General features: G+C 38.5%; 1 protein-coding gene across 8 annotated transcripts in view; it reads right to left on the bottom strand.

The window, feature by feature from the left end:
* The window catches only part of SLC8A1 (solute carrier family 8 member A1), a 485,568-nt gene that overhangs the window by 260,343 nt on the left and 212,071 nt on the right, over window positions 1-13,154 (bottom strand). For all 8 annotated transcript variants that reach the window (XM_075862749.1, XM_075862755.1, XM_075862748.1 and 5 more), the window contains exon 2: window positions 11,146-12,982. In XM_075862749.1, the coding sequence (XP_075718864.1) occupies window positions 11,146-12,941 (1,796 nt within the window). In that variant the 5' untranslated portion in view covers window positions 12,942-12,982. The remainder of the gene's footprint in view (window positions 1-11,145; window positions 12,983-13,154) is intronic.

Genomic DNA, 13,154 nt, shown 5'->3' with positions numbered 1-13,154 from the left:
TTGTCTGGTACAACATCACTATTTCACTCCTGAAACATCAATATGATGATAATTCCAAAGAAATGTGAACGCATAAAGGGGTCGTCCAGTATAAGCAAATTCATGTTTTTTTGTATAATAAAAATGTATGCAATTTTCAACTTCCTGTATTAATTCCTCACGGTTTTTAAGATCTCTGCTTGTTGTTATTAAGTAGGAATATTCATTGTTTCTTACAGTGGATAAAATTCTGTCCATGGTCAGGTGATGGACACACAGGTGCCTGGCTCGTTAGTTACCGTATGTGTATCAGAGCTGTGTCTTCTAACGAGCCGTACACCTGTGTGTCCATCACATGACCATGGACAGCATTTTTTCTACTAGAAGAAACAATACTGAATAACAACAAGCAGAGATTTTGAAAACCGTGAGGAATGAATACAGAAAGTATATGGGAGAATTGCATAAATTTTTATTATACAAAGAATAACATTAATTTGATGAAACTGGACAACCCCTTTAAGTCCTGTTAACAGCACACGTACTTCATTTCTTTTATTTTTTTAACATAGTTAGCAAATGGACAGGTTCCATCAATGGAGGTTCATGAGCTGGAACCCTTTACACTCACATGAAGATTTCTGTAAGTCCTATTGATTTCAGAGGAGACCTAGCTGTGCGTGCCTTCCCCAATTCTTTCAGGTCCAGTGTGGAATCCCAACTCCTAGACTCCCACAAATTTGACCTCATGAAGACCTGATTGACTTTAAAAAGTGTTAATAAAGAGCAAGACCACAAAAAAATTTTTAGCTTATAGATGACATGGCAGACTGGGATGTCATGCAACAATGCAGGTGGGACATCTGGAAGCAATATCATGCCACTAGAAGAAATATGGGTTAACATGTAGACCAATCATTTTCTAAAAAGACATTATGCACTATGTACAATATACAAAATATGCACTTTTCAAGGTTCATGGGTCAATAAGGACCTTCACTTTAGAGACAGATTTCAGCAGGCAGTCATTGGGGTTAATTTACCTACACTGGTAACTTATTATCAAGCATGACAGTTAGATTTTGCAGTGTTGTTTGCCTTGCTCGTGCCAGATATAGTGTTGGTGCCCTTGATATATATGAAGTGCCACCGCCTTCATATATATCATATATGAAGTGCCACCGCCATGTATTGGGGAATTAGGAGTGAACATGTTGGTGGCACCGAAAGCTCACTTATAATCTACACAAGAACGTGCAGGTCCAGCATGGCATCTCTTCTGAATACCAGTCAGCCGACCAAATTCACACGGGAGATGCCGAGCTTTCTCAGTGCATCGATTAGGGAGTCCGAAGTACCATAATGAATAAATACAATGAAGAACTGTAGTTACTGTTTCATTTGTTTCCTCTTAATATAGAGTGTGCCCAGTACTGGGTAATATCAACATGCTGGAGAATCCTCTGCTCTATACTCTTTCAGGTCCTGAAATATCACGCCATGACAATATATGCATGCGCTTCTTGTTAAACTGTTGGTATAGGAAAAATAATCCATTCTTGTTTTTCTCAATTTTAACTCCATAAAACCCCGCACACAGAACAGGAAAGGACAGATATTAAATGAAGGTGAAATAAAAAAGCCCCTTGGATAAATGAGCCCTTAATAGCTCCTTAAGCAGCTTGCCGGAGACTGGCACATGCAATTCCAAAGCTGAAAAGAGTAATAAAATGTTAATCTTAAAACATATAGTTTTGGCCTAGAGGGTCAAAGAAGATTTAACCTTTTCTGAGTAGATCATTTAAACTCTATTGTAGAACAAAGTGAATTTTTACAATTTAATTTAGAGCCGATGTGATTTGTTATTTTTTTTAAATATGGATTATATGATTTAAGTAGAGCAGTTTATCATAAATAGAAAAATGTATTTTTATTCCATGAACAGTTCCTAGCAGAGGTACGTCTTCTTCTCTAAGTGCTAAATTATATGACGGCCGAATGATACGGTGCTGACCTATATATCTATACACTTCAATGCTCTGGGACTGTTTCAGGGGAATGCAGCACATTTTCACAAGATAATGAAGCACAGCATGCATTCAAAAGCATGCCATGAGGACGACTCGTGCACAATTCCCCGCAGAAAATACGGGTACATTATTTATTTATATAGAAAAATCTTATCCTGAGGCAGGAAAGGTGCATATTGATTAAATGGAAATAATTAAAGCACAAATCAAAATAACAAAACCGGAATTCTCAAGGTCAAGACCAGCGTAAGCCAGTTCCGATAGTCATCCTTTTATCCTAACATTATCTATATTTATTCATAGAGACAACGTCTGAAAAAAAACATCTCTACACTAGAATATATGAATCTCTGTATCAATAGTATCATATCCCACAAAACAATCAGAAAGATGAAAGCTTGGTAAAAATATAACAATAATACGCGTGCCGGGAAAATCATGAAGAAGAAAATGACATGAATGATTTTTTGGAGCAAAATGTCCTGCGTTTCTAAGTGCACATTTGCTTTCATGTTCTTTTCAATGGCCATGCTCCAGTTGAGCTGCGTGAGTTTTAAATCGTGCCTCGCACCATAAGATGCTTTTTTTTCCCCTTCCAGTGTAATGTCTTCGGAGCATGCTCATTTACATTGCCTCACAGGCATGCTAAGTAGGCCACATTGATCAAAATTTACACAATGTCACCTCATATTGTACACAGAGAAGCAAAAACATAAAATCAGTTCTAAACGAATAACACTATAAATGGATAAATTCCGAATATCACTGGCAAGATACATTTGCCTCCCAATATTGTCACTTTTCGACTAGACAAAGCAACTAAGCTATTTCACTGTATAAAAGCTGTAGCTTAGAATAAACCTCCAGGGGTCTATTAAGAAACTATTAAACATAAAGATGGTTCTTGGATTCATTCAAGGAGTTAGCTAGCCATGTGCCTAGAATTTTTCTACTGTAGCCTAACTTTTTAGTTTGTTTTATATTGATGTCTATGAACTTAGCCACTAAAACATTAAAGCCTACAGTATTTCTCCCATTTCATAAGTCAGAAATTTCATTAGAACACTTACATAGAGGACACTGAACATCAGTCCAATACCACGACATGTGTGGCTACAGATGTAACAATCCTTATCCTGACTCCTTATCACGTAAAGTGTACCTAACTTTTCAGGTGACATTTTAGAGTAAGGTGTCATATGTGTGTACATTGTATGACTTGTATATGGCATTTTTAGCAGTTTTTCCCTATGCAGGCTATCTCTGTTATATCTCAATTTTTTTCTGAGCTAGTGAGCGGAGCCTAACTGCTATCATATCTTCTACACACTGCACAGAGAGAAGAGAACATCCTGCTCTTATATCTCGATCTATCACATATATAGAAACTGCAGCAGCATGATGAAGATTATACAGCAATAAGGAAATGTGTATCTGAGAATCAATTACTGGGAGTAACTGAGAATAATACTTACTGGAAGCTTGTGTCTTTAATCTCACTCTGCTCTCTCCCCCTGCTCCTCCCCTCCATAGACTTCTATGGGCAGCGTGTCTGTGTCTCTCTCTCCCAGCTCCCTCCTCTAGCTTCCCCTCCCTCGCCATATACTTCTATGGGCAGCGTGTCTGTGTCTGATTCAATCTGCTCCTGTGCCCCCTCCCCTCCCCATAGACTTCTATGGGCAGAATGTCTCTGCTCCCCCCTACTATGCATGGACTTCTATGCCAGTGTCTGAGTCTTTCTCTCTCTCTCTGGTCTCTCCTCCTTCTCCGCCTCCACTCTATATGGACTTCTATGGGCAGTGTCTGTGTGTGTCTCTCTCTGCTCTCTACTCCTGTTCCCCTTTCCCTCTCCATAGACTTTTAGGGGCAGCGGGTCTGTGTCTCATTCTTTCTCTGCCCCTCCTTCTGTTCCCCTCCTCTCTCCATAGACTTGTATGGATAGGCTGTGAAGAGACACCCACCCCACACACTTCCTGCAGTTTGTCTCTGCTCTGTAACTAGAAATGGATTTTCCTTGACAACAGGGGTGGACAGCAAATTACAGGAAGGGAGACACCTAGTGGCTGTAACATCACATAGATTTTGAAATGGATAAAACAACTATATTTTAACAGTAAGTAAATTAAAAAGTTGATATATATCAGGGATACAATTAGATTAGCATAAGTTGTTTAAAAAGTTAGTGTCTATTTAAGTTACTGAAAACCATTGAAAAAGTCAAAGTTTTTTGCCACTGTATATTTAAGGCTTAAAAAGTCAAGTTAGATTGCTACATATTTATGGATCATGTCCAACTGACACAGGTTCAGGGCTTATGATAGTATCAAATGTTAAGATATCACTCACTTTGCCTTTTGCCAAGGGAGCATGTCTAGATGTAAAGGTTGTAGGTCAAAAATAGTTTTAAGAGTACTCAACAACAAAGATTATTGAAACCTTCCAAGAAGAGCTTGTACACTATACTGGTGAGGAAATCATGCACCAAGCAGCACTGTCAAAGGCCTACCGATCAAGACAACAGCCCCTGACTGTGTGATTTATTATCTGGTAATTATAATAAGCTAAGCCACATTAGTAGAACTCATATACTGTATATTGGCACCTCTCCACTGTACCCTCTAAGGCAGTGGGTCACCACATTCAGCCTTTTCTCTCTCTAAGCACTTAGGCCCTGTTCACACAGAGATTTTTGCAGTGGTTTTTGCCGCAGAAACCATGACAAAAAAACGGCCGCCATTGACTCCCATTGATTTCAATGGGAGGTGGAGGCTTTTTTTTCCGAGAGCAAAAAAACAACGATCGCGAGAAAAAAGAAGCGACATGCCCTATCTTGAGGCATTTTCCGCCTCAAAAACCCCATTCAAATCAATGGGAGACGGAAATAAACGAGTTTTTTGGCGCGTTTTCAGCAAAAAAAACGCTCGTGGTTTTTCCATCTGTTGAAGAAATAGGTAAGAAAAAACGCCTTAAAAACGCGGCAAAAATCACTTGTGGTGCAAAACCACTTAAAAAAAACTGGAGCTGAAACACGTGCCTAGACCAAACAAAAGTAACACACGGCAAACAATACGGTGTACAAGAAATCAGACAAGAAACATGATGAAAGGCACGCAGCAGCAAACTACAGTGTTTGCATCCGATGATCAAGTCAGACAGGAAAATTCAATTGACAAAGCATTTTGTACAGGAGGTTACACTAACCAACTTGCTGTCATTTCCATATTCTCTGTGTTCATGTCTACTGAGTCATGAAAGTATCTGTATCTTGTCTTGTTCTGCTGCTCCAGAAAGCTGAAGGAAACTGAAGGTACAGCCAGTTATCAAAACCTGTCATAAAATGAGCAAATCCTAGAATACGGTCACCAGCCAATAATAATAATAATATATCAGGTACCTGATGCAAAACTATGGTCCGTATGTAGCAAAGCTGGTCTCTTTTAGCTGCCTCTACAGTATTCTCTCTTATGAAAGCCGCTTGTTCTATCTAGAAACAACTTCATGTATGTTGTACATGCTGCGCTACAAGTTTTACCAAAATAAATTACATTTTCTTTCTGGCCTCCTTCCGTAAGTTTTAGCCACAGATGAATATAATATGGCTGAGTTGTTTACTTCCATTTTGCTGGGGTCAGCTGTGATCTCTGCAATGGATACAGATGTGCCTAGAGGGGATCAATGTGTCATAACCTAGAACAACAATAATAAACATCTCTGTCTGATGTCATTTCATGCCTAAAAAAAATCACTTATGGAACTTATAAACAAAGAAGTCGTGTAATAAATAAAACTTGCAGAAAGCCACATATAAATCAATAAACGAAAGGTATATGCAGAAAACACGAGCTCCTCTCAACTGCCTATGTCGTTACCTTACTATTCCCTGTATCTATTGTCCAAATTCTTTGTGCCAGACCCTGCACGGGGTATTATGCTTGCTGAACTCTATGATGGTAATGCTTCTTCAACGTTCTAATGTGTGCAATAAATATCTGGAATTTCAAAGATTTTAGCATATGTCAAAGACCATATAGAAACCACAGCAGGCGGTAATGAAAAAGAAATGAATCTACTCTGGTTTTCTATATTAGTTTTTTTTATTACCTGTAAATGAAAGAAAAATCAGCTGATGGAAAATGGACAACACTTTTCCAAGTGTGTAATTATTGTTTTGTTAATTTCTTTGCATTCTGTGGCCCGGACATGCCGAATAGAAAATGCGTCATCCCATAAGTAAAGTAACAGACACTAAGTGCCCACTAAGCAGTCTTCAAATAGTATTTCAGGGGGCTGTATGCCACATAGGAAAGAAAGATGGGAATATGTTGGTAAGAATGCATGGTTTATTTAAGTTCACTCCTCCAGCAGTCTGGGCATCACAACACTTATACCTGATTACTATATACATGAGACCTATGTGCCCCCTAGCTCATGTGAGCTCTGAAGTACAGCTAACTACTAGCTACAATCTCAAATTAAATCGGGTCTGCTGCCAAGAGGCAATCATATATTCATCGATTAGTTAGGCTAGGTTCACACCACGTTTGGGCTCCATGCCCGGTAGGACCATTTGAAACATATGCAACTAAATACCTTTAAAGTTGCAAAAATAAAAATAAACCAGATTCCGAGTGGTATACAATATGCTTTTTTTTTTTTTTTTTTTTTTGCATACAGGTGTATTAAAAATTGTAGTCGACCACACTTTTCAGTACAAATGAGGCAAAGGTATACCGGAATATAATGGCCAAACATGCCAAAAGAACACTTTTGGCATGCACTTGGCTAATGATAGTCTATAGGCACATTGGATGTATAAGTCAGCAGAATTTTCAGAGGTAAACCAGCACCAAAGTCTTAATGTGGTTTCAACCTAGCTTAGTTTGACCAAGTTGTACTCAATTCCACTGGACAATTTCAGTATACAGATGTGTCCTACCTTACCCTTTCTCAAGTTCAACATATCCTAAAATGTGTGGCGCGAGTTGACCAGCTTTGAAAAAACATGATTTCAGGATACTCTGTCACGAGTTGTCTATACTATATGTGTTTACCCAGTGGTTGTGATGTGAATTGTAGCCTGTCAATTGTTTTGCTAACATGTCTTGATATAGTATTGAATTGGTATTTGTGAAAAATTGGAGTACTTAACCGAATTCAAGCAAAGGTAAGGGTAATTTTCTGTCAAATCTCAAATATATTGTAAATCGCAAAAAAAACTAAAACTCATTTAGCAAACCGTACATTTTTTTTTTTTTAGAAAATTCCAGAATCAACCTCAGTTAGGTGACTAAGGACGTGTCCTAAGGAGAAGAATCCTTTTAAAGGGATATTCCAGTTTTAGCAAATAAAGGTAATTCTTTGAATATTAAAAATGATATAATTTTCCAATATACTTTCTGTATCAATTCCTCACGACTTTCAAGTTCTCTGCTGGCAGCAATTTGATAGGAGCCGTCATTGTTTGCTTCCAATGGAAACAAAATCTGGTCATATGATAGAAACAGGTGCACGGCACATTAGAGATACAGTTATCAGAGCCCTGTCTTGTAACAAGTATTTCACTTGTGGAATCATCACATGACAAGGACAGAATTTTATCTACTGGAAATAAAAAACAATGAAGGTTTCTAGTGAATGTGTGGAAAAAGAGATCTTGAAAACCTTGTGGAATTGATGAGGAAAATGTGTAACATTTTATCATACAAAGAATTACCTTAATTTGCTGAAACCGGAATAGCAATTTAATGAGCCGAACCGATAACCTGTTTACTATGACCTATTAACCAATAACAATAGTCACATTTAAATAATATACAGTATGTAATATAATTGGTTTTACATATTATTTCAATGCAATAACCACTAATGAGGATACACCAGGCAATCTATTCACACCACTGACATCTAAGACTAACTGATCCTCACTGAATAGGTACGTTTGCAGATATCAGGTCTACTTTAAGGACTAAAGCGTAAGTGCATTTCATAACAGAAATTCAAACCACTTTGGAATGAAAACCTTTAGGATATACCAAACATACCAAGCCAAGTGTTAACTGCGCTGTCTACATTGTGGATATAACATGCTCTTTTCCATTGCGTATAGAATGGCTTTTAATAAATAATTATATTTCTAACTCCAGCTCTAAGCAACAACGTGGCAGTGCACTAACAAGGTAGAGCGGAGAACGCCACTGCTGCGGCTTAGTGTAGTACTATACAGCTACTTCTGAGTACACTGCATAGGGAATGAATGTTCCAGCAAAACAAGATCTGCTATAACATATAATAGCATACTGCACAAATACCTGACGGTCCTTATTAATGACAACCGGTATACAGAGTGTAAGGAATACAAATGCGTACAAGCTGCAGCACTTTGCTTCACTTACTAGAAAAAGGTCTTGCTCAAGTACTAAACAATCACAGACTGAATAATATGCAAGGACAACAATTGGACATATGAGCTATGTAAGTGTTATGATGACTGTGGAGCTCGTTCTTATCTTCCATGCCTGCTTGGTAAATATTAACAGAGATTCACATTACCATGTGTTGCAAATCATAGTTGACTGTGACATTGACAAATAATGATGGTATTACTTTACAAAAAGATTCCCAATTGTGCGCTTCATGCAGAATGTTTATTCAAGGTATGTAAATGATATAATAATGTAAATATTCTATAGTAACATTGACATCAACCCCTTCCCGACATCCGCCGTATATATACGGTGCAAGCCGAGTGGGGGAATATGGAGCGGGCTCACGGGCTGAGACCGCTCCATAGAGCGAGTGTGTCGGCTGTGTGTTACAGCCAACACTTCCAGGTAACGAGCGGGATCTTGTTCGAGCACGATCCCACTTGTTTAGCCCGTTAAATGCTGCTTTCAATTGCGATTGCGGCATTTAAATTACTAAAAACAGGGGGAGGGGCGACCCTCTGTAACGTCCTAACGGCCCCCCGCGGCGAGATCGGGGGGAGCCGTTGGTTGGCACGGCTGCCTGGGGCTTGACGAAGTCCCCCAGGTCTGCCATCTTTGTACTCCTATGAAGCCCTGCCTCCGGCAGGGCTTCATAGGAGACTGTCAGAATCACGATATACTACAATACATTAGTATTGCAGTATATCGTGCAAGCGATCTAACGATCGCTGGTTAAAGTCCCCTAGGGGGACAAGTAAAAAAAGTAAAAAATAGAAGGAAAAAAATTATACAAATAAAAAAAAAATTACAAAATGAAACGCTCAAAAAAAAAACCTTTTCCCATTTTCCCTCAAGCACAATGTAAAAAAAATAAAAAGCTAACATAACTGGTATCGACGCGTCCATAAAAGTCTGAACTATTACAAAATATCATTATTTACGGTGAACACCGTAAAAAATAAAAAATTCAAAACATCAGAATTGCTGTTTTTTGGTCCCTTCTTCTCCCACAAAAAAAATGTAATAAAAAGTGAACAAAAAGTCTCACGTACCCCAAAATGGTACCAATATAAACTGCAGCTTGCCCCGCGAAAAATAAGCCCTCACACGGCTAAATCGTCAGAAAAATAAAAACGTTATGGCTCTCAGAATGTGGCGACAAAACTCTAATTTTATTTTTAACAATCAGTTTTTTCCTTGTAAAAGTAGTAAAACATATAGAAAACTATATAAATTTGGTATCGCTGTAATCGTATTGACCCACAGAATAATGTTAACATGCCATTTTTACCATATGGTGAACGCCGTAAAAACAAAACCACCCAAAAGATTGAGGAATCGCTGTTTATTTCCTATTCCACCCCACATATATTTTTTTTCTCGTTTCCCACTACATTATACGATAAAAAAAAATGGTGCTGTGAAAATCTACAACTCGTCCTGCAAAAAACAAGCCCTCATACAGCAATATTTATGGAAAAATAAAAGAGTTATGGCTATTGGGAGGTGGGGAGGAAAAAACAAAAGTGAAAATCCGAAAAATGGCTGCGGAGGGAAGGAGTTAAGTAAACCTTTAAAGGTTTTGTTTAATGAAGACAACCCCTTTTATAAAAATAAGGTTGGCAATTAGCTGATCAAATGAATGGCTGACTATGTAAAGCGTGGACGAGCCGGGACTACCAGAGTGGCTCTCTATTCTGACTCATAGAGCCCTACTAGGGCATATGGAAGTCTTAGACCCCTGCTCTGAACCACCCCCTAAGACTTCCATTTGCCCTAATAGGACATATGGACAGGGTTGTCCTTGTGTGTCAACCCCTTTAATTTACCTTCACTAACCCCTTTAATTTACCTTCACTAACCCCTTTAATTTACCTTCACTGACCCCTTTAATTTACCTTCACTGACCCCTTTAATTTACCTTCACTGTGCTCGGGTTAATAAAGTTAAATATTAGTTGAAATCTTTACAGTATCTAGACGGCCACCAAAAGCTGTATACTACTTAAAATCACAACAATCTAAAATGGATCATCATAACTAGATTTCTTGACATCCAAGAGATTCAATGATAACCACACCCATCCGATTCCGAAATTGTTGCTTCACACTAGAATGTTGTTTCTAGGAAAAAAAAAAACTAAAACTGCTTTTTGTCTGGTTCAAAGCTAAACACAAAACAGAATTTAATATTAGGAGCCAGCAATTGATTTGTGCACATCAATACACCATTCCTTAGGAACACAGCAATGAGATGGCCATAGACATTTCAATGTCAGCCCAAACCCCCTATTTCAGAGCAATTAGTCAACAATCTAAGGTGTATGTGGGCAAGCCAACAACCCCAGACGTCTGTCAGCAGGGCAAAAAAGAATCCGTAGTTTGGATTTCAACAGTCTTCCTTCATTACCCTTGAAGATAAGCCGCTGCCCACGATAGATTGAAATAAACATGAACATATGGCTGATCTACGTGTGTGTATGTTTATAGGGAAGTTGGGAGAGATTACTATCTCGTGTGCATTGGCAGTTTTACCCTGTTGGTTCCATATGACAAATCTGTTTTTGAAAGGATATTATTTTCTAAAAGGTGCATTCACTATATTTGACAACATGGAAATTGAAATAATTTTAGTGTAGTACTACTTTAATATTTTGCTACAAAGCCATCGTAAAGGAGAACTTTACTGTAAGGATATATTTTGGTACTTACACAATCTCATCATTTTGGAACTCCAGTTGCCCACATGTATCTTCAAAGTCTTCACCTCCACCTCTTGCTGTGCCCTCAACTGTTTTATAGGGTACAATAACAGTTCCTCGAGCGCCAGAGGTTCTCAGCACCTTCACTTCCATGATGCCAACACTTTCACTTATGTGGTTAATTGATTCCTCAAAGGTAAAGATACCGGCATGATCATCATCAAAGATGGTAACTGTGGCTGTTGAGGGTGATCCAAGACATGCAAGTGATGTCACATGATTTGACTCAAAATTCACATCTATGGTTTCAGAGTTGACTCGAATATTGCTAAGATGGACCAGAAAGTTTTCATCTTCTTCAAATATGTCATCATCAATAATTCCAACTCTAATCTCTTTTTGTGTCTCACCAGGCTTGAAAACTACTGTCCCTTCAGTAAATTCATAATCTGATCCAGCATTTGCTGTGCCATCTTCTGTTCTGAACTCTACAAAGACTGTGTTGGTTAAATCACCACCCCGACGAACAATTGTTAGTGCCACTGTTCCACAGTTCTCTAGGCACTGGTAAGTTGTTTGCTCAAAGTAAATCTTGCTGACCGGATCATTTTCTATTATTTCATTATTAACCTCATGCATACTGACAGCTTTTCTTGCTTGATCTGCTGCATGTCTTTTTAAAATATTGCCAGCGCCAGTCATTAGACGCGTAGCTTGGATGCGATAAAATGCTCTGCTTTTTTGCTGCTGGCTTAAAACTTGATAGTTTGCCAGCTCAATCAACTGTTCCATTTCTTTCTCAGGGTGTTTTTGTTTCAGTTCCTTCAAAATCCTAGCCATATCTCTTCTTGCCTCCTCATCATCTTGGTCCTTGTCATCAGCTTCAAGAACTAAAGCGCCATCAAGGAAGTTTTCTGCGTGGGAGTTAAGAGCCTTACCGTCCATCTCAATATCAGCTTTGGATGATGGTCTATCTCCTTCTGTTTCAATGATCATTCCCCTCTGCTTTCCAGCCCGATACCTCTTATAGACATATTTGTAAAACAACAACCTCCTGTCTGCGACCCAAGCAAACATTACACAAATAGGAAAGAAGAAAAAAGTGAGTAAACTTTCCCAGACTTCAACAATACCAGGAGAAAAAACTGACAAGATCATATACAGCCAAGTATAGGCAAATATGCTCCAGGCTGCGGTGACAAAGAAAACTCTAAGATGTTTAATCCTCCTGGTTTCTCCATCAGGTACCACATAGACGCAAAGAGCAATAATTATGAACATATTGAATGCAGCACTGCCTACAATGGTACTAGGACCGAGGTCCCCAGCTTGAAAGTTATGGCCACATACTTCAATAACAGAAAGAAGAATTTCAGGAGCAGACGAACCAAGAGCCATAAGGGTCAAGTTGGACACAGTCTCATTCCAAATCCGCACTGTTGTCTTTGTCGTTTCACCATTTGGTTTCTTGATGGTTATCTCTTTTTCTTGAGATGTAATTACTTCAATGGAGGACATGAAGCGATCAGCTATGATTGATACACCTAGGAACATGTAGACCATGGCCACAAAATATACTGTAGCTCTTGCAACTTTATCACCATATGAAGGGTTCTGTGGCTCCCAAATAGGTAAAATGACACCTTCTTTACAATAATATGTACCAGTGCAAGGATCATCTCCACTTACATTTTCAGGAGTAGCGGTGGTTTCACAATATATAGTTCCCACATGGCACAACAGAGGCACAAAAACAAGAAGATAAAATCCAGGAGGGAAGATAGATACTTTCATTGTTCCCAACATGATTATGGCTAAATGTGGCAAACTTCCAATTACTTAGCAATCTGAAACGACAAAAAAAATTGGATGTTAAGTTCCATCATCATTGACATATTCAGGCATCAAAACCACAAAACAATTCGTTATACAACGTGGCTTATAATAAAATGAGCTGAATTGTCATTTTTGACCCCAGCTGCTAGGGGTATAATTTCTGATAAGCTTTCATTTTACATG

The sequence above is a fragment of the Rhinoderma darwinii genome, chromosome 4 (assembly GCF_050947455.1).
Source record: "Rhinoderma darwinii isolate aRhiDar2 chromosome 4, aRhiDar2.hap1, whole genome shotgun sequence".
Taxonomy (NCBI): Eukaryota; Metazoa; Chordata; class Amphibia; order Anura; family Rhinodermatidae; genus Rhinoderma; species Rhinoderma darwinii.
This window is presented reverse-complemented; position numbering and strand designations above follow the sequence as displayed.